The 25,817-nt window shown below is 47.0% G+C and overlaps 1 protein-coding gene across 1 annotated transcript in view; it reads left to right on the forward strand.

The window, feature by feature from the left end:
• Positions 1-25,578, forward strand: part of LOC140420136 (uncharacterized) — a 75,382-nt gene extending 49,804 nt beyond the window's left edge. Inside the window, exon 3 of the mRNA XM_072504164.1 lies at positions 24,459-25,578. Coding sequence (XP_072360265.1) covers positions 24,459-24,987 — 529 coding nt within the window. The 3' untranslated portion in view covers positions 24,988-25,578. The remainder of the gene's footprint in view (positions 1-24,458) is intronic.
• Positions 25,579-25,817: the final 239 nt, after the last annotated feature.

Consider the following 25,817-nt stretch of genomic DNA (forward strand, 5'->3'; position numbering starts at 1 on the left):
GTTCCCTAGAAATAATATAACAATCTTTTATTGTCACAAGCAGGCTTACATTAACACTGCAATGACTTTACTGTGAAAAGCCCCAAGTCGCCACATTCAGGCACCTGTTTGGGTCACAGAGGGAGAATTCAGAATTCTCAGCCGGTACGGGAATTGAACCCACGCTGCTGGCCTTGTTCTGCATTACAAACCAGCTGTCTCATGAAGATTTTCTGAGGCCTCCAGAAGCTTCAGGGAAGAGAAAGACTGTTCCACACCCACCAACACATCACCAGACTGCTCAGACTTGCATAATCCTGCATAGAATTCCTCAAATCCTTGTTTATTTCCTCCGTCTTCATGACCCTTTACTGCATTGAGCAATTGCTGCATTGAGCAATTTGCTCTAAAGTCGGCCTTTTTCTTTGTCAGACAGGCCAAGTATTTGCTCGGCTTATTCCCAAACTCGTACAACTTCTGACTTTTCAACTTTTCTCGACCTGCTGAGGAAACAGGGAGTCCAAAGCCACTCTTGCTGCATTAACCTCCTTCAGCAATAGCTTACTAGGAAGCTTCTTATAATTCTCCTCATCTTCGCCAAACCAAACTCCAGACGCCGCTGGTTCTCCAGCATCCTGCACCTTTTATTAGCAGTGTGAGAAATGACCAGCCCCGAGCATAAACTTCACATGTCTCCCACAAAATGGAGGTGGAAATACCAGGAGTCGAGTTAACCAAAAGGAGGAACTCAAACTCTTCCCGAAAGTGCATAATAAATGAACTCGGGGAGGCTCCAAACCTCCACATTCTCGACCTGGGGGTGAGCGCTCGAGCAGAAACTCCAGACAAATGGGGGAAGGTCTGTGATTACGATGCTCCATGTGATGCAAGTGGACACCAGGTGTAGGATCGTCCTCGGCACAAAAAAGTCGGCGATTCTAGTCTGACATTGCTGTGGGGCTGGAAAGAAGGTAAAATCTCTGCTCCTCGGGTACAAAGTTCTCTAAACATCCACATAACCCACCTCCTCACTGTTATGATCCCGGACCAGACCCCCAACAGTGGCTCAGATACTGGACACAAACCCCAATATTTTATTCGTGTTTTGTCAGACTGTGAGGAAAGGATACCTCAGGATGTCAGGAATAAAAGAATGACTAGGGTAAGAGTAGAGCCAGTCAAGGACAGGGATGGGAAGTTGTGTGTGGAGTCTGAAGAGATAGGCGAGATACTAAATTAATATTTTTTGTCAGTATTCACTCAGGAAAAAGATAATGTTGTGGAGGAGAATGCTGAGACCCAGGCTATTAGAATAGATGGCATTGAGGTAAGTAGGGAAGAGGTGTTGGCAATTCTGGACAGGCTGAAAATAGATAAGTCCCTGAGGCCTGATGGGATTTATCCTAGGATTCTCTGGGAAGCCAGGGAAGAGATTGCTGGGCCTTTGGCTTTGATTTTTATGTCATCATTGGCTACAGGAATAGTGCCAGAGGACTGGAGGATAGCAAATGTGGTCCCTTTGTTCAAAAAGGGGAGCAGGGACAACCCCGGCAACTATAGACCGGTGAGCCTCATGTCTGTTGTGGGTAAAGTCTTAGAGGGGATTATAAGAGACAAGATTTATAATCATCTAGATAGGAATAATATGATCAGGGATAGTCAGCATGGCTTTGTGAAGGGTAGGTCATGCCTCACAAACCTTATCGAGTTCTTTGAGAAGGTGGCTGAACAGGTAGACGAGGGTAGAGCAGTTGATGTGGTGTATATGGATTTCAGTAAAGCGTTTGATAAGGTTCCCCATGGTAGGCTATTGCAGAAAATACGGAGGCTGGGGATTGAGGATGATTTAGAGATGTGGATCAGAAATTGGCTAGCTGAAAGAAGACAGAGGGTGGTGGTTGATGGGAAATGTTCAGAATGGAGTTCAGTTACAAGTGGCGTACCACAAGGATCTGTTCTGGGGCTGTTGCTGTTTGTCATTTTTATCAACGACCTAAAGGAGGGCGCAGAAGGGTGGGTGAGTAAATTTGCAGGTGACACTAAAATCGGTGGTGTTGTCGACGGTGCGGAAGGATGTAGCAGGTTACAGAGGGACATAGATAAGCTGCAGAGCTGGGCTGAGAGGTGGCAAATGGAGTTTAATGTAGAGAAGTGTGAGGTGAGTCACTTTGGAAGGAATAACAGGAATGCGGAATATTTGGCTAATGGTAAAGTTCTTTGAAGTGTGGAAGAGCAGAGGGATCTAGGTGTCCATGTACATAGATCCCTGAAAGTTGCCACCCAGGTTGATAGGGTTGTGAAGAAGGCCTATGGAGTGTTGGCCTTTATTGGTAGAGGGATTGAGTTCTGGAGTCATGAGGTCATGTTGCAGCTGTACAAAACTCTGGTACGGCCGAATTTGGAGTATTGCGTACAGTTCTGGTCACCGCATTATAGGAAGGACGTGGAAGCTTTGGAGCGGGTGCAGAGATTTACCAGGATGTTGCCTGGTATGGAGGGAAAATCTTATGAGGAAAGGCTGATGGACTTGAGGTTGTTTTCGTTAGAGAGAAGAAGGTTAAGAGGAGACTTAATAGAGGCATACAAAATGATCAGGGGGTTAGATAGGGTGGACAGTGAGAGCCTTCCCCCGCGGATGGAAATGGCTAGCACGAGGGGACATGGCTTTAAACTGAGGGGTAATAGATATAGGTCAGAGGTAGGTTCTTTACGCAAAGAATGGTGAGGCCGTGGAATGCCCTACCTGCAACAGTAGTGAACTCGCCAACATTGAGGGCATTTAAAAGTTTATTGGATAAGCATATGGATGATAATGGCATAGTGTAGGTTAGATGGCTTTTGTTTCGGTGCAACATCGTGGGCCGAAGGGGCTGTACTGCGCTGTATCGTTCTATGTTCTCACTCCAGGAGTGATTTCACAAAAAATACCTGGAAGGCGGTACGTCAACTGAGGCGAACAAGGGTGCAGTTTATGAACATGGAGATAAGGCGATGTTAGCAGGTCAGCTCCGGAGGGAAGCAGCGGCAAGGGAAATTGTTCAGGTGAGGGATAGGGCAGAGAAGTTGGTGGTGGCTCTGGATTTGATTACAAGGTCTTTGAGGAATTCTATGAGAAGTTGTACAGGTCAGAGCCACCTGGGGCAGACCGGGTGATGCAGTAATTTCTAGATGGGTTGGAGTACCTGAGGTTAGGGGAGGGGACAGGGCTACATTAGAAGGAGCGATAGTGGAGCAGGAGATAAAAGATGCGATTGGGAGGATGCAGTCGGGGAAGGTGGCAAGGCCGGATGGGTTTCCGGTGGAAATTATAAAAAATTCAAGGATAAGCTGGTACTGCTGATGGTGGGGATGTTTGAGGAGGCGATAGGGAGGGGGGTGTTGCCGCAAACCTTGGGGCAGGCATCAATTTCCCTGTTGCTAAAAAAACATAAGGACCAGACGGAGTGTGGGATGTATAGGCCCACATCACTTTTAAAAGTGGACGCGAAAGTACTGGCTAACGTACTGCCGGGTAGGCTGGAGGAGTGCCTCCCGAAGGTGATAAGTGAAGATCAGATGGGGTTCGTGAGAGGGAGGCAGCTCTTTTCGAACATTAGGAGGGTATTGAACATGGTTATGGTACCGGCGGAGGGGAAGGAAACAGGTGGTTGTGGCATTGGACGCCGAGAAAGCGTTTCACCGGGTAGAATGGGGGTACTCCAGAGCGGTTTGGAATTGTACCCAGATTTGTGGACTGGGTAAAGCTATTATATAAGGAGCCGAGGGCCAGTGTCCGCACAAACAATACCAGCTCAAAATACTTTCCTCTCCACCGTGGGACGAGGCAGAGATGTCCTATGTCCCCCCTGCTCTTTACACTTGCGATTGGGCCATTGGCTATTGCATTAAGATGTTTGGGGATATGGAAAGGGATAATGCAGGAGGGGATAGAGCATAGGTTGTCCTTATATGCCGATGACTTGTTATTATACATGTCGGAACCAAGTGTGTCAATAGGGGAATACTGGAGCTGCTTCTGGTGTTTGGGTCTTTCTTGGGGTACAAATTAAATCGAGACAAGAGTGAATATTTTGTGGTGTTTCGGTCGGGGGTGGTGCGGCAGGGGTGAGGGGCTGCCGTTCCGTAGGGCAGGGACCTGGGGGTGCAGGTTGCCCGGCAGTGGGGCGGGGGCCTCCACAGGTACAACATTTCTAGTTTGATGGGGAGAGTGAATGCTGATCTGGCAAGGTGGGATGGTCTCCCTCTGTCACTGGCAGGTCGGGTACAGGCGGTTAAAATGTATGTGCTGCCGCGATTCCTGTTTATTTTTCAATGCCTGCTGATTTTCCTGCCAAAGGCATTTTTTACAGAGATTGATAGGATGATTGATCATTCACATGGGGAGGGAAGGTGGCTAGAATTAAAAAGGTGCTGCTACAGAGGGGAAGGCAGGCAGGGGGTTTGGGTCTTCCGAACCGGATGTATTATTACTGGGCGGCGAATGTGGAGAAGGTACGGAGCTGGATCAGAGGGATTGACTCCCAATGGGTCAGAATGGAAGAGAGTTTGGGTAGGGGGTCGGGATTGAAGGCGCTAGCGACAGCGCCGCTCCCGACGGCCCCGGGAGATACTCAGGGAATCCAGTAGTAATAGCTTTGTTGAGAATTTGGAGACAGTTTCGACAGCACTTCGGGTTGGGGGCAGGGTCAATGGAAATGCCGATTCGGGGGAACATAGATTTGAACCAGGGAAGTGGGATGGAAATTTTCGGAGATGGGAGGAGAAAGGAATTAGGATACTAAAAGATTTATTTCTTGGGGGTCGTTTTGCGGGATTGAAGGAGCTGGGAGTGAAGTACAGGCTGGAGCAGGGGGAAATATTTAGATACATGCAGGTTCGAGACTTTCCCAGAAAGGAGATACAGAACTTCCCAGTAGAACCGGCTTCCACATTGCTGGAGGTGGTGCTGACGACAGGGGGACTGGAGAAGGGGGTAGTGTCGGCGGTTTACGGGACTATTTTAGAGGAAGAGAAGGCACCGCTTGAAGGGATCAAGGCAAACAGGGAGGAAGAGTTTGGTGAGGGTATGGAGGAGGGGTTCTGGTGTGAGGTGCTCCGGAGGGTGAACGCCTCCACCTCGTGTGCGAGGTTGGGGCTGACACAGCTGAAGGTGGTGTATAGTGCGCACCTTAAAGGATGAGGATGAGTCGGCTCTTTGAGGGGGTAGATGTGTGTGAACGTTGCGGGGTGGCACCGCAAACCACGTTCATATGGTTTGGTCCTGTCCAAAGCTGGAGGATTACTGGAAGGAGGTGTTCAGGCTAATCTCTAAAGCGGTGCAAGTAAAACTGGATCCGGGCCCTCGGGAGGCCATATTCGGGTGTCGGACCAGCCGGGGTTGGAAACGGGTGCGGAGGCAGATGTTGTAGCCTTCGCCTCGTTGATCGCCCGAAGGCGGATTCTGTTAGGGTGGAGATCAACCTCTCCACCCTGTGCACTGGCGTGGCGGGGGGACCTGCTGGAATTCTTAACGCTTGAAAAGGTCAAATTTGAACTGAGGGGAAGGATGGAGGGGTTCTACATTTCATGGGCGTTATTCATTGTGCACTTTCGAGAATTGAATCACATCGAACATTAGTGGGGTTGGGGGAGGGGGGCTGTGTGTGTTATTGGTGACTATGGGTGAGTCCTGATTCCTTTTTGTCATTTGTTTATGTTAACATGCGGGCTAATGTCTGGGGTTTGGTGGGAGGGTGGGATCGTTGTTATTGATATATGGATTGGTATTACATTCGTTACTGATTGTTTATTGTTGGGTGTAAATTTGGGCGAAAATGTGAAAAAGGAGAATAAAAAATATTTTAAAAAAGAAATCTACAAGTTGTGAATCTTTGGAATTCTCTACCCCAGAGGGCTGTGGGAGCTCAGTCATTGAGTGTGTTTAAAGCAGAGACTGACAGATTTCTAAATACCAATAACACAAAGGGATATGGGGATAGTGTGGGGGAAAAGGCATTGAAGTGAATGATTAGCCATGATCGTATTGAATGGTGGAGCAGGCTCGACGGGCTGAATGGCCAACTCCTGCTCCTATGTTCCAATGGTACAAAGATAGGTAGGAAAGTAAATTGTGAAGAGGACATAAGGTTAAAAAGCCATATGTTAAATGAGCAGGATAAAATCTGGCAAATTGAGAATAATGTGGGAACATTTGTAATTGTCCACTTTGACAGGAAGAATATAAAGGTTTATTATCTAAATGATGAGAGATTGCAGAGCTCTGAGATTCAGAGGGATCTGGGTGTCCAAGAGCATGAATCACAAAAGGCGAGTATACAGGTACAGCAAGTAATTAGGAAAGCTAATAGAATGTTATTGTCTATTGTGAGGGGAATTGAATACAAAAGTAGGGAGGTTACGCTTCAGTTATACAGGACATTGGTGAGACCACATCTCGAGCACTGTGTACAGTATTGCTCTCATTTAAGGAATGATGTCAATGTGTTGGAAGCAGATCAGAGAAGTTTTACTGGACTCATACCTGGAATTGGAGGCTGGTCTTATGAGGAATGAGTGGACAGGCTGGGTGTCCGATGGAGTTTAGGTGACTTGATTGAACCAGATAAGATCCTGAGGGGCCTTGACAGGGTGGATGTGGAAAGGATGTTTCCCCTTGTGGGAGAATCTAGAAATTGGAGTCACTTCAAAAGCAATAACTTGCCCATTTACGACAGAGGATAACTTTTTTCTCTCAGGGTTGTGAGTCTTTGCAACACTCTTCCTCAAAAGGCAGTGGAAGCAGAGTTTTTGAATATTTTAAGGCAGGTTGGATAGATTCTTGAAAATCAAGGGGGTGAAAGTTTATCAGGGTAGGTGGGAATAAGACCACACTAAGACCATAAGTGATAGGAGTAGGCCATTCAGCCCTTCCAGCCTGCTCCACATTTCAATAGGATCATGGCTGAAACCAACATTTCTCACGTTCACTTTCCTGCCCTTTCCCTGTAATCCTCGGTTCCCTGACTGATCAAGAATCTATCTCAGCCCGAAATATACACAAGGACTCTGTCCCCTCAACTCTCACGTTCCAAAGACTCTCCAAAAGAATTTCCTCCTCATCTCAGTCTTAAATTGACATCTCTTTATTCTGAGACTATGCCCTCTGGTCCTAGATTCTCCCACGAGGGGAAACATCCTCTCAGCATTTACCCTGTGAAGCTCCTTAAGAATCCTGTATGTTTCAATGAGATCAACTCTCATTCTTCTAAATTCCAATGAGTAAAGTCCCAACCTGTTTAATCTTTGCTCTATGACAATCCCTCCATACCTGGGATCATCCTAGTGAACGTTCTCTAAACAGCCTCCAATGAAATAATATCTTTCCTTAAACAAGGGGACCAAAACTGCTCTCAGTTCTCCAGATGTGGCCTCACCAGCACCTTGTACAGCTGCAGCAAGACTTCCCGACTCCTTTACTCCAACCCCCTTGTAATCAGGGCCAATATTCCATTAGCCTTCCTGATTACCTGCTGCACCTGTCTGTTAGCTTTCTGTGTTTCGTGCACAAGTTCCCCCCAAGTCCCTTTGTGTTGCAGCTTTCTGCAGTTTTTCTCCAGTTAAATAATACTGTTCTTTTGTTCTCCCTTCCAAAATGAACTTCACAATTTCCCACATTATGCCCCATGTGGCAACTTTTTGTCCACTTGCTTAACCTCTCAATATCTCTTTGCAAACTGTTTGTATCCCCCTCACAACTTACCTGTCCACCTATTTTTGTGTTGTCTTCAAATTTGGGCACAGTACGTTCGCTTCCTTCCTCCAAGTCATTATTATAAATTGTACACAGTTGTGGTCCCAGGACTGATCCCTGTGGAACCCCACTGGTTACAGGTCACCAACCTGAAAAAGAACCCCTTATCCCCACTCGCTGTTTCCTGCTCATTAGCCAATTCTCTATCCAGGACAACTCCATGGGTTCTTATCTCATGACTTAACGTTTTGTGAGATACCTTGTCAAAGGCCTTCTGGGAGTTTAAATACAACACATCTACTGGTCCCCCTCTATCCACTCTGGTTGAGACTTCCTCGAAACACTCTGATAAATTAGTCAGACACGGTTTCCCTTTCACAAAGCCATGCTGACTCTGCTTGATTAGATTATGATTTTCTCAATGTGCTCCTATTACTTCCTCATAATTGATTCCAACATTTTTTGCAACAATAAATGTTAGGTTGATCGTCCTATAGTGTCTCGTTTTTGCCTCCCTCCCATTCTGAATCGGCGGGTTGTCACATTGGCAGTTTTCCATTCCTCTGGTACTTCTCCAGAATCCAAGGATTTTTGGAAAATTACAATCAATGCATCCACTATCTCTGTAGCCATTTCTTTTAGGATCCTAGGATGCAGCCATCCAGGGGACATATCTTATCCCCATCGGTTTGTCCAAAATGACTTCTCCAGTGATGGTATTTAATTGCTCCATCCGTATTCTTTAGTATTAATGGGACAAAGTATCTTCCACCATAAAGACTGATGCAAAAAAATCTGTTTAACTCCTCTGCCATTTCCTTGTTCCCCATAACTGACACAGCGGCGTGGAGGCACATGGTGGTTAGCACTGTTGCTTCACAGCTCCAGGGAACCGGGTTCAATTCCCGGCTTGGGTCACTGTCTGTGCGGAGTCTCCACGTTCTCCCAAAACTGCGTGGGTTTCCTCCCACAAGTCCCAAAAGACGTGCTTGTTAGGTGAATTGGACATTCTGAATTCTCCCTCTGTGTACCCGAACAGGGGCCGGAGTGTGGCGACTGGCGGATTTTCACAGTAACTTCATTGCAGTGTTAATGTAAGCCTATTTGTAACAATAATAAAGATAACAATAAAGAATATTATTACTATCGCCTGAGATGTATTTTCTAAGGGGCCTCTGTGGAGTTGAGGTTACAATCAGATCAGCCGTGAACTTATTGAATGGTGGAGCAGGCTCGAGGGGCCAAGTGGCCTGCTCCTGCTCCTAATTCGTATGTTATCACATCCTTTATAATAGATTGTAGCATTTTTCCTCCTACTGATGTCAGGCTAATGGGTCTGTGGTTCCCGTTTTCTCTCTCCCTCCTTAAATAGTGAGGTGACATTTACCACTTTCCAATCTGCAGGAACCATTCCAGAATCTATAGAATTGTGAAAGGTGATCACCAATGTATCCACTATCTCTACAGCCACCTCTTTCAACATTCTGGGATGTAGAGCATCAGCATTTGGGGATTTATTAACTTTCAATCCCATTAATTTCTCCAGTACTACTTTTTCACGAATACTAATCTCTTTCATTCCCTCGTGCTCACTGGTCCCTTGGTTCTCTGGTGTTTTTAGGATGATTTCTGTATCTTCCTCCGTGAAGACAGATTCACATTGTTTAGTTTCTCTGCCATTTCCTTATTCCCCATTATAAACTCTCCTGTCTCTGCCTGGAATGGACCCACATTGGTCTTTGCTAATCTTTTCCTGTTCACATTCCGATAGGAGCGTTTCCAGTCAGTTTTTATGTTTTTCCCCAGTTTGCTCTCGTATTCTATTTTCTGTTTATCAGTTTCTTGGTCCTTTGCTGAATTCTAAACCAAGTTCCCAATCCTCAGGCTCACTAATATTTTAGCCACTTTGAGTCTCCTCCATTGATCTAATAGAATCTAACTTTTCTTGTTAGCCACGATAGCTTCATTTTGCTGTTTAATTTTTGCTTCTTAAAGGAATCTATATTTTATGAAAATAAAATGCGAGAGGTTGCCTGTCTATTGTCTATCGTCATACAAAGATGAACAAAGAACAAAGGACAGTACAGCACAGCACAGGAACAGGCCCTTCGGCCCACCAAGCCTGCTCGGATCATGATGTTTGTCTAAACTAAAACCTTCTGTGCTTCCAGGGTCTGTATCCGTCTATTCCCATCCTATTCATGTATTCATCAAGATGCCTCTTAAACGTCACTGTCATACCTGCTTCCACCACCTCCTCCGGCAGCGAGTTCCAGGCACTCAACACCCTCTGTGTAAAAAAAAAACCTCCCTCACACATCTCCTCTAAACTTTGCCCCTCGCACCTAAACCTCTGTCACCTGGTAATTGACTTTTCCAACCTGGGAAAAAGCTTCTGACTATCCACTCTGTCCATGCCACTCAGAATTTTGTAAATTTTTATCAGGTCGTCCCTCAACTCTGTCGCTCTAGTTAAAACAATCCGAGTTTATCCAACCTCTCCTCATAGCTAATAGCCTCCAGGCCAGGCAAAATCCTGGTAAACCTCCTCTGTACTCTCTCCAAAGCCTCCACATCCTTTTGGTAACGTGCTGACCAGAATTGTAGGCAATATTCCACGTGTGGCCTAAGGTTCTGTACAGCTGCAGCATGACTTGCCAATTTTTATACTCAATGTCCCGACCAATGAAGACAAGCATGCCGTCTACCTTCTTAGCTCCTTATCCACCTGCGTTGCCACTTTCAGTGATATGTTTATTGTAATTTCCCAATCTACCACAGACAACTTGCCCCTCAGACCATGACAGTTTCCTTCTGCGAGAAACACCCAGATAAATTAGACAAAAGAACCCTGTAACCACCATAGCCCATCTTCATGGCAACGTGGCTGCTTTGGGAACTAAATATCTTCCAACGTGCAAACACCTTTTCATTCTGTGCTCCTCGTCAAACTTGGAACCAAGTGATCGCAACGAGGCTCAAAAATGGTCAGCCCACCGGAGGCAGCGTTGTTAGACCGGCCAGTCCAGCAGAAAGAAACCCTCCAATCATCACCATTCACCAGATGTCAGAATGAACAAAATGCAGTCCTGGATGTCAGTGAGAGCAGAAACAATACAACGGAGCCAACATCTGTAATTTGTGAACTTGTTGGAGTCACAACAGGTGTGATGAATCACAAAACCCCTCCCCACATTGAGAACAGATGAATGGTCTCTCCCCAGAATTAACTCACTAGTGTCTCCGTAGTTGGGATGGATCATTGAATGTCTCACCTGCTCAGAGCAGGTGAATGGCCTCTTCCAGGTGTGAACTCACTCGTGTTCCCGCAGGGTGTATGGATATCTGAATCCCTTCTCTCACTCAGAGCAGGTTAACGCCTTCTCCCCTGTGTGAATTCGCAGGTGTCTCTGCAGGTTGGATAACCAAGTGAATCCCTTCTCACACTGAGAGCAGGTGAATGGCTTCTCCCCAGTGTGAATTCGCTGGTGTGTCTGCAGGCTGGATAACTGAGTGAATCCCTTCTCACACTGAGAGCAGGTGAACGGCCTCTCCCCAGTGTGCACTCGCTGGTGTGTCAGCAGGTGCGATGAAGTAGTGAATCCCCTCTCACACTGAGAGCAGGTGAACAGCTTCTCCCCAGTGTGAAATCGCTGGTGACTCTGCAGGCTGGATAACTGAGTGAATCCCTTCTCACACTGAGAGCAGGTGAACGGCTTCTCCCCAGTGTGAAATCGCTGGTGTCTCTGCAGGTTGGATAACTGAGTGAATCTCTTCTCACACTGAGAGCAAGTGAACGGCCTCACCCCAGTGTGAACTCGCTGATGTGTCAGCAGGTTCGATGAAGTAGTGAATCCCTTCTCACACTGAGAGCAGGTGAACGGCCTCTCCCCAGTGTGAACACGCTGGTGTGCCCGCAGGTCGGATGTTTGAGTGAATCCCTTCTCACACTGAGAGCAGGTGAACAGCCTCTCCCCAGTGTGAACTCGCTGGTGTTTCCGCAGGCTGGATAACTCAATGAATCTCTTCCCACACTGAGAGCAGGTGAACAACCTCTTCCCAATGTGAACTTGCTGGTGTTTCCGCAGGCCGGATAACTCAGTGAATCCCTTCCCACATTGAGAGCAGGTGAATGGCCTTTCCCCGGTGTGAACTCGCTGGTGTGACTTCAGGGCGGATAACTGAATGAATCCCTTCCAACACACAGAGCACGTGAACGGCCTCTCCCCAGTGTGACTGCGTCGATGAGCTTCCAGCTGAGATGGGAATTTGAATCCCTTCCCACAGTCCCCACATTTCCACGGTTTCTCCATGTTTTGGGTGTCCTTGTGACTCTCCAGGTCTAACTTGTCCACACACAGAACACGTGTGCGGTCTCTCCCCGCTGTAAATGTGTGATGTCTTTTCAGGCTGTGTAACTGGTTAAAGCTCTTTCCACTGTCAGTGCTCTGGAACACTCTCACTCGGGTGTGTGTGTCTTGGTGCTTTTCCAGTCACAATGATGGTTAAAACCTTTTGAAGCCGACAGATTGGGCAAACATTTCTCCTTCTAGATTCAAAGTCCAGTGATATCCAGTTCCAAGGAATTGAGACTCAGCCAGATCGAGACGTGACGTTTGAGATTTCTGTCTGTAATTCCTCCTCTTCAAATATCCTGTCAAAACAATTCACAAAAGACATCACTGTCAGTACAGGATAGAAATTCAGAACAGACAATTCTAGTTCCTCGAGAACATTCTTTCCTCTCTCATTCCTCAAAAGCTGTAAATCTCCATCCCACACACTCTTCCTCCATTCTCACCCTGCTGTATCTAATATTCACCCTTTCAATTCTTCTGACGGTGCTGATTCAGGCTGATTGACAGATCCATGCTCACTGCTTCCTGTCCTGGGCACAGAGATCATAACAAATAGGAGCTGCAGTTGGCCATTCGGCCCATCGAACCTGCTCATTTATTCTGTGGGATCATTGGTCGATCTATGTCAGCGACATTATCGTGTTATTGACCAGAGGCTGAGTGTGCTGACTCAATATCTGTGAGCTCATGAGGCCGAGCTGAACAACACCATGAAGAGGCTCGATGATGCGGAGGAGAAAATCCTGAACATTGAGCAAGATGCCTCCTCGGCGGAGACAAGAATTCAATCCTTGGAGAACCAGCTGAGTGGCGTGGGAGAAGCCTGGCGGACTTGGAGAACAGAGGGTCAGAGAAAGAACATCCGAGTCGTCGGCCTGCCAGAAGGTGTGGAGGGTGAGGCTCCCGTTAGGTTCTTCAAGGACCGGCTGCCACGTTTTCTCAAGCTGGAGGTGAAGCCTGGGTGTTTCAAATTAGAAAGGGCATCGGATCCTGTCTTTGAGGCCCAGGGATAGTTTTCATCCCAGGCCTGTAACAATTCACTTCCACAACTTGAAAGATCACCAGAGGGTCCTGGAGACGGGTAAGGTGAGGTGGGACGTGGCTCCATAAGGAATGAGGATTTTCCTTATTCCAGGATTTTTCAACAGCAACGCAAACGAAGCATCGAGACTTTGATGAAGTTTGAAGGGAACTATGTTGCTTTATCCTGTGACCCTGAAAATTATATTGACAACTCCGTCAAGTCTTTCAATAATCCAACTACTGCCTTGGCCTTCATTAAATCCACGAAGCGCAAGGATTTGGAGGGATGGTTTGCAGCTCAGACTAACTCCGGCTCTAATCTAGACTCTTTCCTTATCACTGTTTTGTTGTCTGAATTTGTTATCTTTTATCCTGTTGAAGGGAGTTGTTATTCTGTGAGCGCCGATTGAATGTCTTCTTCTTCTCCTCGAGTGTCCCAGGGACTCGGATTATCTTATCTCAGTTATGGTAGATGTGCCATATGCTTATTATCCGCCGTCTTTCTTCTATTATCCGAGCGTTAATCATGGCAGAACCGAGTGGGGCCATTGCCGAAGGGTGGGTGGTGGTGGATGCAGGTCTTCACAGGTGGGTATAAAATGCGGGAGGGACATTCGATCCCCATTCCCTTGTTGGCCCTTTTCTTCTCCTCATTTTGGAGAAGGTGTCCTGAGGGTAACGACAGTCTGGCCGTGGGGTTAATCCTCCGGGTCCTCAGTCTTATTGAGGAATGTCCCCTTGGATCTATTGTGGTGGTGATTCTTTTGTATTTTTGTTATTATGGGAGGGTTTATGTGTTGTTGACTTTATCCTACTCTGGTACAGACGGGGCTTTTATCTGTGAAAGGAGCAGTTTGGGGAGACTTTGGTGCCTCTGGTGCAAAGTGAGTTGGAGGAGGACATAATGGCGCACGCTCGATTGTGGTGTAAAAATCTGTTCCGGTTCTCTCTGTCGTCTGACTAACGGCGGCAGTTAATCTGCAAATTTTCCCAGGGAATGTACGGGGCATCTATCACCCTATCAGAAGGAAAAAGATCCTCTCCTTACTTAGGGAGAAAGTCGACATAGGTTTATTATAGGAAACTCATCTGGATGATGAGGAATACTTTAAATTGAGGCGGGATTGGGTGGGTCACGTTTTTTGCCTCCGTTTCGTCAAGCAGCAAGGGTGTGGCAATGCTTATTAATAAAAATATCACTTTTAAGGTTGAAACCTGCTCCAAGGACAAAGAAGGTGGATATGTGATCATTAGAGGTTCGGTGAATGGAGGTGTTGTTTCAATAATGAATGTTTATGGATCCCCGAATTGCTCCCCGGAGTTCATTATAAAGGACTTTGCAGAGTTAGCTTCAATTAACTCTTTTGTGGTTGGTGACTTCAACTGCCACTGAAATCCTCTGGTAGATAAGCTCCCGGTTACCACCAACATCCCCACGCTGCAGGCTTGGGCGTTGGCCTTGGCTTGTAATTTGATGACTGTAGGAATTTCAGAGTTTTTGTACTCTGGGTATTTGGCGCAGTGAGGGCTAAAAGCCTGAGTTAGTGTGTGTGACTGCTGCAGCCATGTTTCTAAAAGAAATCCTAGTTTGAAAGACAACTAGGTTCTGGAGCCAGAGGTGCAATTAAAGCATCATAAACATGTGGGCTCATGGTAAGTTGTTTTGATGAAGGGTATTCCCTGTGGAGTTAATTAGATTTCAGCTTGGTAAGATGATGTCAGTTCTGGGAGGTGCCACGGTATCAGGCGTTTGGCATGCAAGAAGTGTTTTAGTTGAGAATTAGTTCAAGATATGAGCAGAGGTCAAGCATCTCAGTTCAGTCTGGAGCTAGATTCGCAGTTTCTTTCCAAGCAGTTCAGAAGGTGAGCTGAAACAAGCTCACGTAGACAGTAGGTAGCATAGTGGCTAGCATAATTGCTTCACACCTCCAGGGTCCCAGGTTCGATTTCCGGCTGGGTCACTGTCGGTGCGGAGTCTGCACATTCTCCCTGTAGCTGCATGGGTTTCCTCCGGGTGCTCCGGTTTCCTCCCACCATCCAAAGATGTGCAGTTTAGGTGGATTGGCCATGCTAAATTGCTCTTCGTGCCCAAAAAGGTTAAGTGGGGGTTATGCTGATAGTGTAGATACGTGGGCTGGAGTAGGGTGCTCTTTGTAAGGGCCAGTGCAGACTCGATGGGCGAATGGCCTCCTTCTGCACTGTAAATTCCATGGTCTATGGTCTAAGCTGAAACAACTTCCCAAGTTTCTTCATGGTTCTGACAGGATTGAGACCTTGTCTTTAAAGCGGTGACACAAGATCTCTCTCAAAGAACATCTGCGTAAAGCAGGTATTGCTGAGGGCTAACTGTGTTTAACGGTGGATTGAGAGCTGAGATGGTGTTTTTGTTGTTTGAGTGGGAATAAAGGTAGCAGTTAAGGGTTACTGTATTCACTGTATTGATTAGCATTGTTTAAGGGCTAATTGTCAGCGGTTTCCTGGTGTGGTGTTAAATTTATTTTAATATTGTGTTAGTAATAAAGTTTGTTTTCATACGGCATGGCCCTATTTTTTGTAAAATCACTCCTGGAGTGAGGTATCCTTTACTCACAGTCTGACAAAACACAAATAAAATATTGGGGTTTGTGTCCAGTATCCGAGCCACTGTTGGGGTCTGGTCCGGGATCATAACAGTGAGGAGGTGGTTTATGTGGATGTTTAGAGAACTTTGTACCCAAGGAGCAGAGATTTTACCTTCTTTCCAGCCCCACAGCAATGTCAGACTAGAATCGACAACTTTTTTGTGCCGAGGACGATCCTACACCTGGTGTCCACTTGCATCACAGGGAGCATCGTAATCGCAGACCTTCCCCAGTTTGTCTGGAGTTTCTGCTCGAGGGCTCACCCCCAGGTCGAGAACGTGGAGGTTTGCAGCCTCCCCGAGTTCATTTATTATGCACTTTCAGGAAGAGTTTGAGTTCTTCCTTTTGGTTAACTCGACTCCTGGGATTTCCCCCTCCATTTTGTGGGAGATGTGTAAAGTTTATGCTCGGGGCTGATCATTTCTCACACTGCTAATAAAAGGTGCAGGATGCTGGAGAACCAGCGGCTTCTGGAGGTTTGTTTGGCGAAGGTGGAGGAGAATCATATGGAGGACCCGAGTAAGCTATTGCTGAAGGAGGTTAACGCAGCAAGAGTGGCTTTGGACTCCCTGTTGACTCAGCAGGCCGAGAAAAGTTGAACGTTTATGAGGTCGAAGTTTTCGAGTTTGGGAATAAGCCGAGCAAATACTTGCCTGTTTGACAAAGAAAAAGGCCGACCTTCGAGCGAATCCCTCAGTGTGGCTTGGGGGATGGAAAAGGGTCATGAAGACGGAGGAGATAAACAGGGACTTTGGGAATTCTATGCGGGATTACACAAGTCTAAGCAGTCTGGTGATGTGTTGGTGGGTGTGGAGCATTTTCTCTCTTCCCTGAAGCTTCTGGAGGCCTCAGAAAATCTTAATGCTTCTTTTTCTTGGGAAGAAGTGTCAAAGGCCGTGAAGGAGCTGCAGCCGGGTAAAGCCCCGGGACCAGGTGGCTGTGGGTGTGAATTTTATCGGGGGTTTGAGGATTTGTTATTGGATCCGTTGGTGGATCTGTATTGTCACTCTTTTGACTCGGGGATGCTGCCACTGACTCTTTTGTGAGGCTAATATCTCTTTGATTCTGAAGGTGGGCAAGGACCCAGAGGAGTGGGACTCTTATTGCCAAATCTCTCTTTTGAATGTTGACTTGAAACTGCGATCTTATGTTTTGGCGATAAGGCTGGAGGACATCCTTCCAACAATCGTGCGGGAGGACCAGACTGGGTTTATACGGGGAAGAGTTTCCAGTAACAATGTTGGAAGGTTGCTGAATGTGATTCAGGCTTTTCAGAAATATGCATTGAATGGGCTGGTGATCTCCTTCGATGCAGAGAAAGCTTTTGCTCGAGTTGAGTGGAATTATCTGGCGTATCCGCTGTGAGGCTTCGGGTTGGGTGAGGATTATATTGAGTGGATTCAATTGTTATATCACAGACCGGCAGCGGCGGTGCTCACCAATGGTATAAGGATGTCAAATTTTGAGCTTCAGAGAGGGACTAGACAGGGCTGCCCTCTGTCCCCCTTGCTGTTTGCGTTGGCCACTGAGCCCTTGCCGGAGGATATTAGATTGGATCCTCTGATATTGAGCCTGGAGGGTGGGGTGAGGCAGCACAAGATCACTCTGTGTGCAGATGACAGGCTGCTGTTTGTGTTGAACCCCAGTGTTTCAGTCCTGGACATTATTGGAGCAGTGGATAGATTTAGTGGCTTCTCTCGTATCAAGATCAATTTTGCTGAGTCGGAGGCCATGCCCGTGGGGAGGGGTTGAGGGGTAATCCTCCTCCTCTTGCTAACTTCCCCTTCAGGTGCCCCCCCCCCCCCCCCCCCCCCCCCCCCCCCGGAGCCATTTTCAAACCTGGGGATGTCAATGGCCCCTCTTTTAGGCAGCTATGTGAGGTCAACTTTCCACAGCTGATGATGACTATTAGGTGGGACCTTGCCTGGTGGTTGGCTCTTCCGATTTCATGGTGAGGGAGGATTGCCTTCATTAAAATGAATGTATGCCCAGACTGTTGTACCCTCTGCAGATGCTGCCTATACTGCTGTCGACCAGAGTCGTTTGGGAAATTAATCAAATCAGGCCATGACCTACTCAGTTAATGGTAGGGAGTTGGGGAGAGTTACAGAACAAAGAGATCTAGGAGTCCAGGTTCATAGCTCCTTGTAGGTGGAGTCGCAGGTGGACAGGCTGGTGAAGAAGGCAGTCAGTATACTCGGTTTTATTGGTTAGAATATTGAATACAGGAGTTGTGATCTCTTATTGAAGTTGGACAAGACATTGGTGAGACCGCACATGGATAGGCTGGGACATTTTTCCCTGGAGCGTAGGAGGCTTAGGTGTGACCTTATAGAAGTCTACAAAGTGAGGAACATAGATAAAGTATATAGTCAACATATTTTCCCAAAGGTGGAGGAGTCTAGAACTAGAAGGCATAGGTTTAAGGTGAGCGAAGAGAGATACAAAAGAGACCAGAGGAGAAGTTTCTTTACATACAGGGTGGTGAGCATCTGGAATGGCTTCCATAGTCAGTGGTAGAGACGGGTACAATTTTGTCCTTTAACAAGCAGTTAGACAGTTACATGGGCAGGGTGGGTACAGAGGGATACGGGCCAAATGCTGGCAAGTGGGACTAGCTTAGTGATAGAAACTGGGCGACATGGAAAAGCTGGGCTGAAGGGCCTGTTTCCAAGCTGTAAACATCTATAACTCCACCTGGAACAAAAAGAAACCTCGCGTCAAGTTTGTTAAGCTCCAATCACCAGGAGCGAAGGGAGAAGATGGTCTCCCGAAAATCAGGCTTCATCAATTGGCCTCTCGTCTTATGTTCATAAGGGATTGGATTAGGATGGAGCCAACATTCATCTGGCTCAATACAGAAGCAGACCAGTCAGTTCTCCCTTTATCCAAAACTGGCATAGGCTGATTATGGAATGCATCTCCATTCAATTTTTAATGTCTGTAATTCATTCTGAGTCTGATGCATTGTGTAAAGTGTGGTACTCCTATCTCAAATACATAGCCTCCAATTTGACTGACTTGCTCCTCCTGGGCTTTCCATGAGTGAATTCAATTTAACTTAGGGCACAGTGGTTAGTACTGCTACTTCAGTGCCAGGGACACAGGTTCAATTCCATCCTTGGATGGCTGTCTGTGTGGAGTTTGTATATTCTCCTTGTGTCTTTGTGTATTTCCTCCGGGTGCTCCAGTTTCCTCCCACTGTCCAAAATGTGCAGCGAAAGTGGATTGGTCACGCTAATTTGCCCCTTTGTGTCCAAGATGTGTAGGTTAGGTGGGTTGACCATGATCAATGCACCGGCTTACGAGGATAGGATGGGGAGTGGGCCTCAGTGAAATGCTCTTTCTGAGTCTCAGTGCAGATGTGAAGGGGCGAATAGCCTTCTGCACTACTGGAGTTCTATATCATCTATGTTGTGTTATTCGTTTTAATTTGATTATGCGGTTAGTCAGTTTGTGAAATTTTTGGGTTTACAAACTGAATTGTTATATAATCTTACCCTCTTTCCCCACTCACTACTTTAACCTGTTAACTGGTTCTTCAATTGATCTAGTATTTCATCTTGAGGCTCTTGTCTCTCAAATATCCTGTTCCAAATTAATTCTGCAATATGTTGCTTGGATTTATGTTGGCAATATCTCTTGTTCCACTCTGTGCCCACGATTCGTTTTGTTATTCTGTTGCATTCAGTGTTTAAAAATTATTTAAAACATAACAATTTATTAAAAATCTGTCCAACTCATCTGTGAATATATTCAATGACCCCCACACCCCACTGGTCCCTGTGGAAGAAAGATCCAGAGATGAATAACCCTCCAAGGGAAGAGATGACTGGATTGTACTTTATTACAGAACCATAAATAATTTTTCTAATGTGTACCATATAACAGCACGAGAAATGTCTGTTTGGTATTAATTTACTGTCCCCTTAAATGTCAGCCATCACCTGGAGTAACCAGCCCTTTAATGGTGACCATTAGGAAAGGGACCATCCTTTTACCCAGACAAATAAATGTGAGAAGCTGAGGGACCAAAGGATGTCAATGTCTTTCACAGAGAGAGAGACCTGGGCCAAGCTTTGCAGAGTCTGCACCCTCCCTGGATTCACTTCCTTTCCCTTCAGTTGCTGCAGGTGACCAATTAAAGGTCAGAATGAGAAAAGAAATGGAAAGAGGAAGAAAAGAAAGTGTTTTACTCACAGATGTTGGAGACAAGAGGAAGTTCACAACTGTGTGAGGCCCCAGTTTTCCTCATTGTCCAGTTTCCACGTTCGAACAACGGGGGAGCTGATTGGATGGTGGAAGTGAGTCCTTCCGGTTCACCAACTCTTCCCATTGGTCAACAACCTTCTTCCGCCCCATTCATTGTTCCCCCTGCTCGAGACAAGGTTTCCAGGCAACCGGCTGACAGCTCCGGCCAGACCGAGAAGTCGCACGGTGATTTCCCCTCCCCCCGGCCCGGGGATGCGCATGTCCGAGGGAGAGGAGAGAATGCGCATGTGCGAGGGAAAGCTCACCCCTGACCTTCCTGCTGAAGCGTTGACCAATGGGAAAGATTGGATGACCGGAAGGACTGTGGTACTCCAGGCAATCAGTGCGGGCTTTGTGTGAATGGAGTTTGACCTTCACACAGACTGAAATATCCTCCTGTCTGCAACATCTGTGAGTAAAACTCTTTTCTCCCCCTTTCCATTTCTTTTCTCATTCTCACCTTCAATTGGTGACTTGCAGCAACTGAAGGGAAAGGAAGTGAATCCAGGGAGGGTGCAGACTCTGGAAAGCTTGGTCCAGATCTCTCTCTCTCTTAAAGACATTCATGGAGGCTCGAGCAAAAACGTTCTCTGCGTCGAAGGAGATCACCAGCCCATCCACTGTGTATTTCTGGAAAGCCTGAATCACATTCAGCAACCTTCCAACATTGTTACTGGAAAGTCTTCCCCCTTATAAACCCAGACTGGTCCCCTCGCCCCCACACGATTGTTGGAAGGATGTCCTCCAGCCTGCTCGCCAAAACTTTAGATCGTAATTTGAAGTCAAGATTCAAAAGAGATATTGGCCAATAAGAGACACACTCCTCTGGGTCCTTCAGAATCAAAGAGATAGTAGCCTCCCGAAGAGTCGATGGCAGCATCCCTGAGTCAAAAGAGTGACAATACATACCCATCAATGGGTCCAACAACAAATCCTCAAGCGCCCGATAAAACTCAAACCCACAGCCATTGCGGTCCCGGGGCTTTTCCCGGCTGCAGCTCCTTCATGGCCTTTGAGACCTCTTCCCTAGAAAGGGGAGCATTAAGAGGCTCACACTGGCTTTCTGAGGCCTCCGTAAGCTTCAGGGAAGAGAATAAATGCTCCATATCCAACAACACTTCACCAGACTTCAGAGACTTTATAATCCTGTATAGAATTCCCCAAATCCCTGTTTATCTCCTCTGTCCTCACAACCCTTTTCCCTCCCCCACGTCACACAGAGGGAATTGTTCCAATGTCGGCCTTTTTCTTTGTCCAACAGGTCAAGTATTTGCTCAGTTTATTCCCAAACTCGTACAACGTCTGCCTCGCAAACCTTTCTCAACCTGCTGAATCAATAGGGAGTCCAAAGCCACTCTTGCCGCATTAACCTCCTTCAGCAATAGCTTATTTGAGATCTCCTCATAATTCTGCTCGGCCTTCGTGAAACAAACCCCCAGACATTGCTGGTTCTTCAGCATCCGAGCATAAACTTTACACGTCTCCCATAAAATGGAGGGGGAATACCAGGGGTCAAGTTAATCCAAAGGAAGAACTCAAACTCGTTCTTAAAATGCATAGTAAATGAAATATCTCTTATCAGAGAGGCAGCAACCGTCCACATTCTCGACCTGGGGGTGAACCCTCGAGTAGAATTCCAGAGAAACAGGGGAATGGTCCACAATCGATGTTCACTTCGGTGCAAGAGGACACCAGGTGTAGGATCGTCCTTGACATAAAAATGTCGTTGATTCTAGTGTGACATTGATTAGGACTAGAAAGAAGGTAAAATCTCCTCCCCTCAGGTGCAAAGTGCTCCAAACATCCACATAACCCACCTCCTCACAAGTAAAGGCCAACGCCCTAGCAGCATTGGGGGGGGGGGGGGGGGGGCTTTCCTGGTAACCGGGAGCTTATCTACCAGAGGATTTAAGGGACAGGTGAAGTCGCCAACCACGAAAGAGTTAGTTGAAGCTAACTCTGCAAATCCACAAAGGCCTCCGGGGAGTAATTTGGCGATCCATAAACATTCATTATTGAAACAATATCTCCATGCACCGAACCTCTAATGATCACATATCTACCTCCTTTGTCCTTGGTGCAGGTTTCAACCTTAAAAGAGATATTTTTATTAATAAGGATTGCAACACCCCTGCTATCAAGTAGATGAAAAGGAGATGAAAAAACCTGCCCCACCTAATCCCACCCCAATTTAAAGTGTTCCTCATCGTCCAGATGAGTTTCCTGTCATAAAGCTATGTCGACTTTCTCCTTAAAAAAGGAGAGGATAACCATAGATTTGAGATAGGGAAGTGGGGTTGGAAATAGTCGGAGATGGGACTGGAAAGTAATTAGGGCACTAAAAGATTTATTTCTTGGGGGTCTTTTTGCGGGATTGAAGGAACTGGGAGCGAGGTATGGGCTGGAGCAAGGGGAAATATTTAGATACATGCAGATTCGAGACTTTGCCAGAAAGGAGATACAGAACTTCGAAGTAAAGCCGGCTTCCACATTGCTGGAGGAGGTGCTGACGACAGGGGGACTGGGGAAGGGGTAGTATTGCCGGTTTACGGGGCTATTTTGGAGGAGGAGAAGGCCCCCTGTGTATTTATGTTTGCCCGATGTATTGTTCTCATGTATGGAATGATCTGTCTGAACTGTATGCAGAACAATACTTTTCATTGTATCTCGATACACGTGACAATTAACAAATCCAATCCTCACCATTGAGGTGATAGTATTTCTAATCAGTAAGGCTACTCCACCCACTCTGCTGTATTCTCTGTCCCTCCTGTAAACTTTATAACCGGTCTATTTGTCCAGTCCAGACCATGCTGCTACTTGTTTTTGGAACTGTATTGAGTTTCCCTGAGACCTTCCCCTCCCCCAACATATGTTAGTTTAAAGTCCTTGTTACCTCCCTATTTATCCGTTCCGGGAGGACACTGGTCCCAGATCGGTTCAGGTGGAGACCGTCCCAACTGTACAGATCCCTCCTGTCCCAATACTGATGCCAGTGCCCCATGAAATGGAACCCTTCTTTCCTGCACCACTCCTTTAGCCACGTGTTTACTTCCCTAATTTTCTCGTCCCTATGCCAAATTACACATGGCTTGGGGAATAATCCAGAGATTATAACCCTTGAGGATCTGTTCTTTAATTTTGTTCCGAGTTCCTGATATTCCCAAACAGGTCCTCTTTCCGAGTCTTGCCGATATTGTTTGTCCCAATGTGGACCCCAACAACTGGATCCTCCCCCTCCCTCTCCAATATCCTTTCAAGCCGGTTAGAGATGCCCCTCACCCTGGCACCAGGCAGGCAACATACCATGTGGGACTCTCGGTCCTGCTTCCAAAGGGAATCAGTTCCCTAATTACAGAATCCCTGTCAGCTACCACTTTCTCTCCCCGCTTGAATGGCCTCCTGTACCAGGGTGCAGTGGTCAGCGAGCTCATCCTTCCTCCAGTCACAGCTCCGAAACTCCGTCCCTCCAAGTCCGCTTCCTGGAGACTAGGTCTGGGGAATAGGTATTGGAGACGAGGTATTGGGGAATGAGAGGAAGCAATGTTCCATAGAAACTAGAATTCTCTGTTCTGAATTTCTATCCTATACTGAGTGTTGACTTTTGTAAACTCCTTTTACAGATATTACAAGAGGAGGAATTACAGACAGAAATTTCAATTATCATGTCTCGGTCTTACAGACTCACTCGATACCTTGGAATCTGAGTATCATCGGCCTTTGAATCTAGAAGGAGAAATGTTTGCCCAATCTGGCGGCTTCAAAAGATTTTAACCATCAGTGTGACTGGAAAAGCACCGAGACACACACACCCGAGTGAGAGTGTTCCAGAGCACTGACTGTGGAAAGAGCTTTAACCTGTTACACTGCCTGAAAAAGACATCACACCATTCACAGCGGGGAGAGACCATACTCGTGTTTAATAATAATCTTTTATTGTCACAAGTATGAAGTTACTGTGAAAAGCCCCTCGCCGCCACATTCCGGCGCCTGTTCGGGTAAGCTGGTACGGGAATTGAACCCGCGCTGCTGGCCTTGTTCTGCATCATAAACCAGCTGTCTAGCCACTGAGCTAAACCAGCCCTTCACCAGTTTGTGTGTGGTCAAGGCTTCAACTGATTGTCTCTCTGACCTGGAGAGACACAAGGAGACCCAAAACATGGAGAAACCGTGGAAATGTGGGGATTGTGGGAAGGCATATAGTGTCCCATCTCAGCTGGAGATTCATCGACGCAGCCACACTGGTGAGAGGCCGTTCACCTGCTCGCAGTGTGAGAAGGGATTCGCTCAGTTCTCCAGCCTGAAGAAACACCAGCGGGTTCACACTGGGGAGAGGCCGTTCACCTGCTCTCAGTGTGGGAAAGGATTCACTCAATTTTCCAGTCTGACATCACACCAGCGAGTTCACTCTGGGGAGAGGCCGTTCACCTGCTCTCGGTGTGGACAGAGATTCACTCAGTTATCTAACCTGCAGTCACATCAGCGAGTTCACACCAGGGAGAGGCCATTCCCCTGCTCCCAGTGTGGGAAGGGATTCACTGAGTTATCCAGCCTGAAGAAACATCAGCGGGTTCACACTGGGGGGAGGCCGTTCACCTGCTCTCAATGTGGGAAGGGATTCACTCAGTTATCCAGCCTGCGGAGACACCAGCGGGTCCACACTGGAGGGAGGCCATTCATATGCATGGTGTGTGAGAAGGGATTCAGTGATTCATCTACCCTGCGGACACATCAGCGAGTGCACACCAGGGAGAAACCGTTCACCTGCTCCCAGTGTGGGAAGGGATTCAGAGATTCATCCCACCTGCGGATACACCAGCGAGTTCACACTGGGGAGAAGCCTTTTACCTGCACTCAGTGTAGGAAGGCATTCACTCAGTTGTCCAGTCTGAAGTCACACCAACAAATTCACACTGGGGAGAGGCCATTCCCCTGCTCTCAGTGTGGGAAGGGATTCACTCAGTTATCCAGCCTGAAGAAACACCAGCGGGTTCACACTGGGGAGAAGCCGATCACCCCTCAGTGAGGGAAGGGATTCGCTCAGTTATCCAGCCTGAAGAAACACCAGCGAGTTCACACTGGGGAGAAGCCGATCACCCCGCGGTGAGGGAAGGGAACGCTTGATTCATTGCACCTGCTGAGACACCAACAAGTTCACAAGTGATTACAGGGGTTGGATTCTCTGTTATTGTATCTGCTTCAATTACATCTAGGACTGAATTTTGTTCATTTTGAGAGTTGGTCAATGGGGATGGCCGTAGGGTTTCTTTCTGCTGGACTGGCCGGTCTCACGGCTTTGCCTCCGGTGGGCTGACGCTCTTTGAGCCTTGTTGCAAATTCCTTGTTTCAAATTTCACAAGGATCAGAGTGAAGGGGTGTTTGGAAGTGAGCCGATATTTAGTTTGCATTTCTGTTTGGATCCTCCCAAATTATACCACATTGCCATGACGATGGGCCCTGGTGGTTACATGTTTTTGTTGAATTTATCTGAGTTTTCTTCTGTGAGAAACACCATCAGGGTATGAGGGGCAAGTTGTCTGAGGGGGACTGGGAAACCACATTAAATGGTATAATGAGAGACAGGCAATAGCTAATATTTAAGGAATTATTATATATCTGCCGGGGGGGGGGGGGGGTGGGGGAGGGGGAGGGGGGTCAGTTAGCTGGATGGCTGGTTCACGATGTGGAGTGATTCCAATAGCAGGGGTTCAACTGTCGTACTGGCTGAGGTTATCTATGAAGGGTCCACCTTCTCAACATTGCCCCTCGCACGAGGCGCTCTCTCCCTCTATTTCACTTTCTCCCTCTCCCTTGCCGGAACTTTGGCGCCTCTCATTTCTCATATATACACCAAAT

The sequence above is a fragment of the Scyliorhinus torazame genome, chromosome 5, assembly GCF_047496885.1.
Source record: "Scyliorhinus torazame isolate Kashiwa2021f chromosome 5, sScyTor2.1, whole genome shotgun sequence".
NCBI classification, from domain to species: Eukaryota; Metazoa; Chordata; class Chondrichthyes; order Carcharhiniformes; family Scyliorhinidae; genus Scyliorhinus; species Scyliorhinus torazame.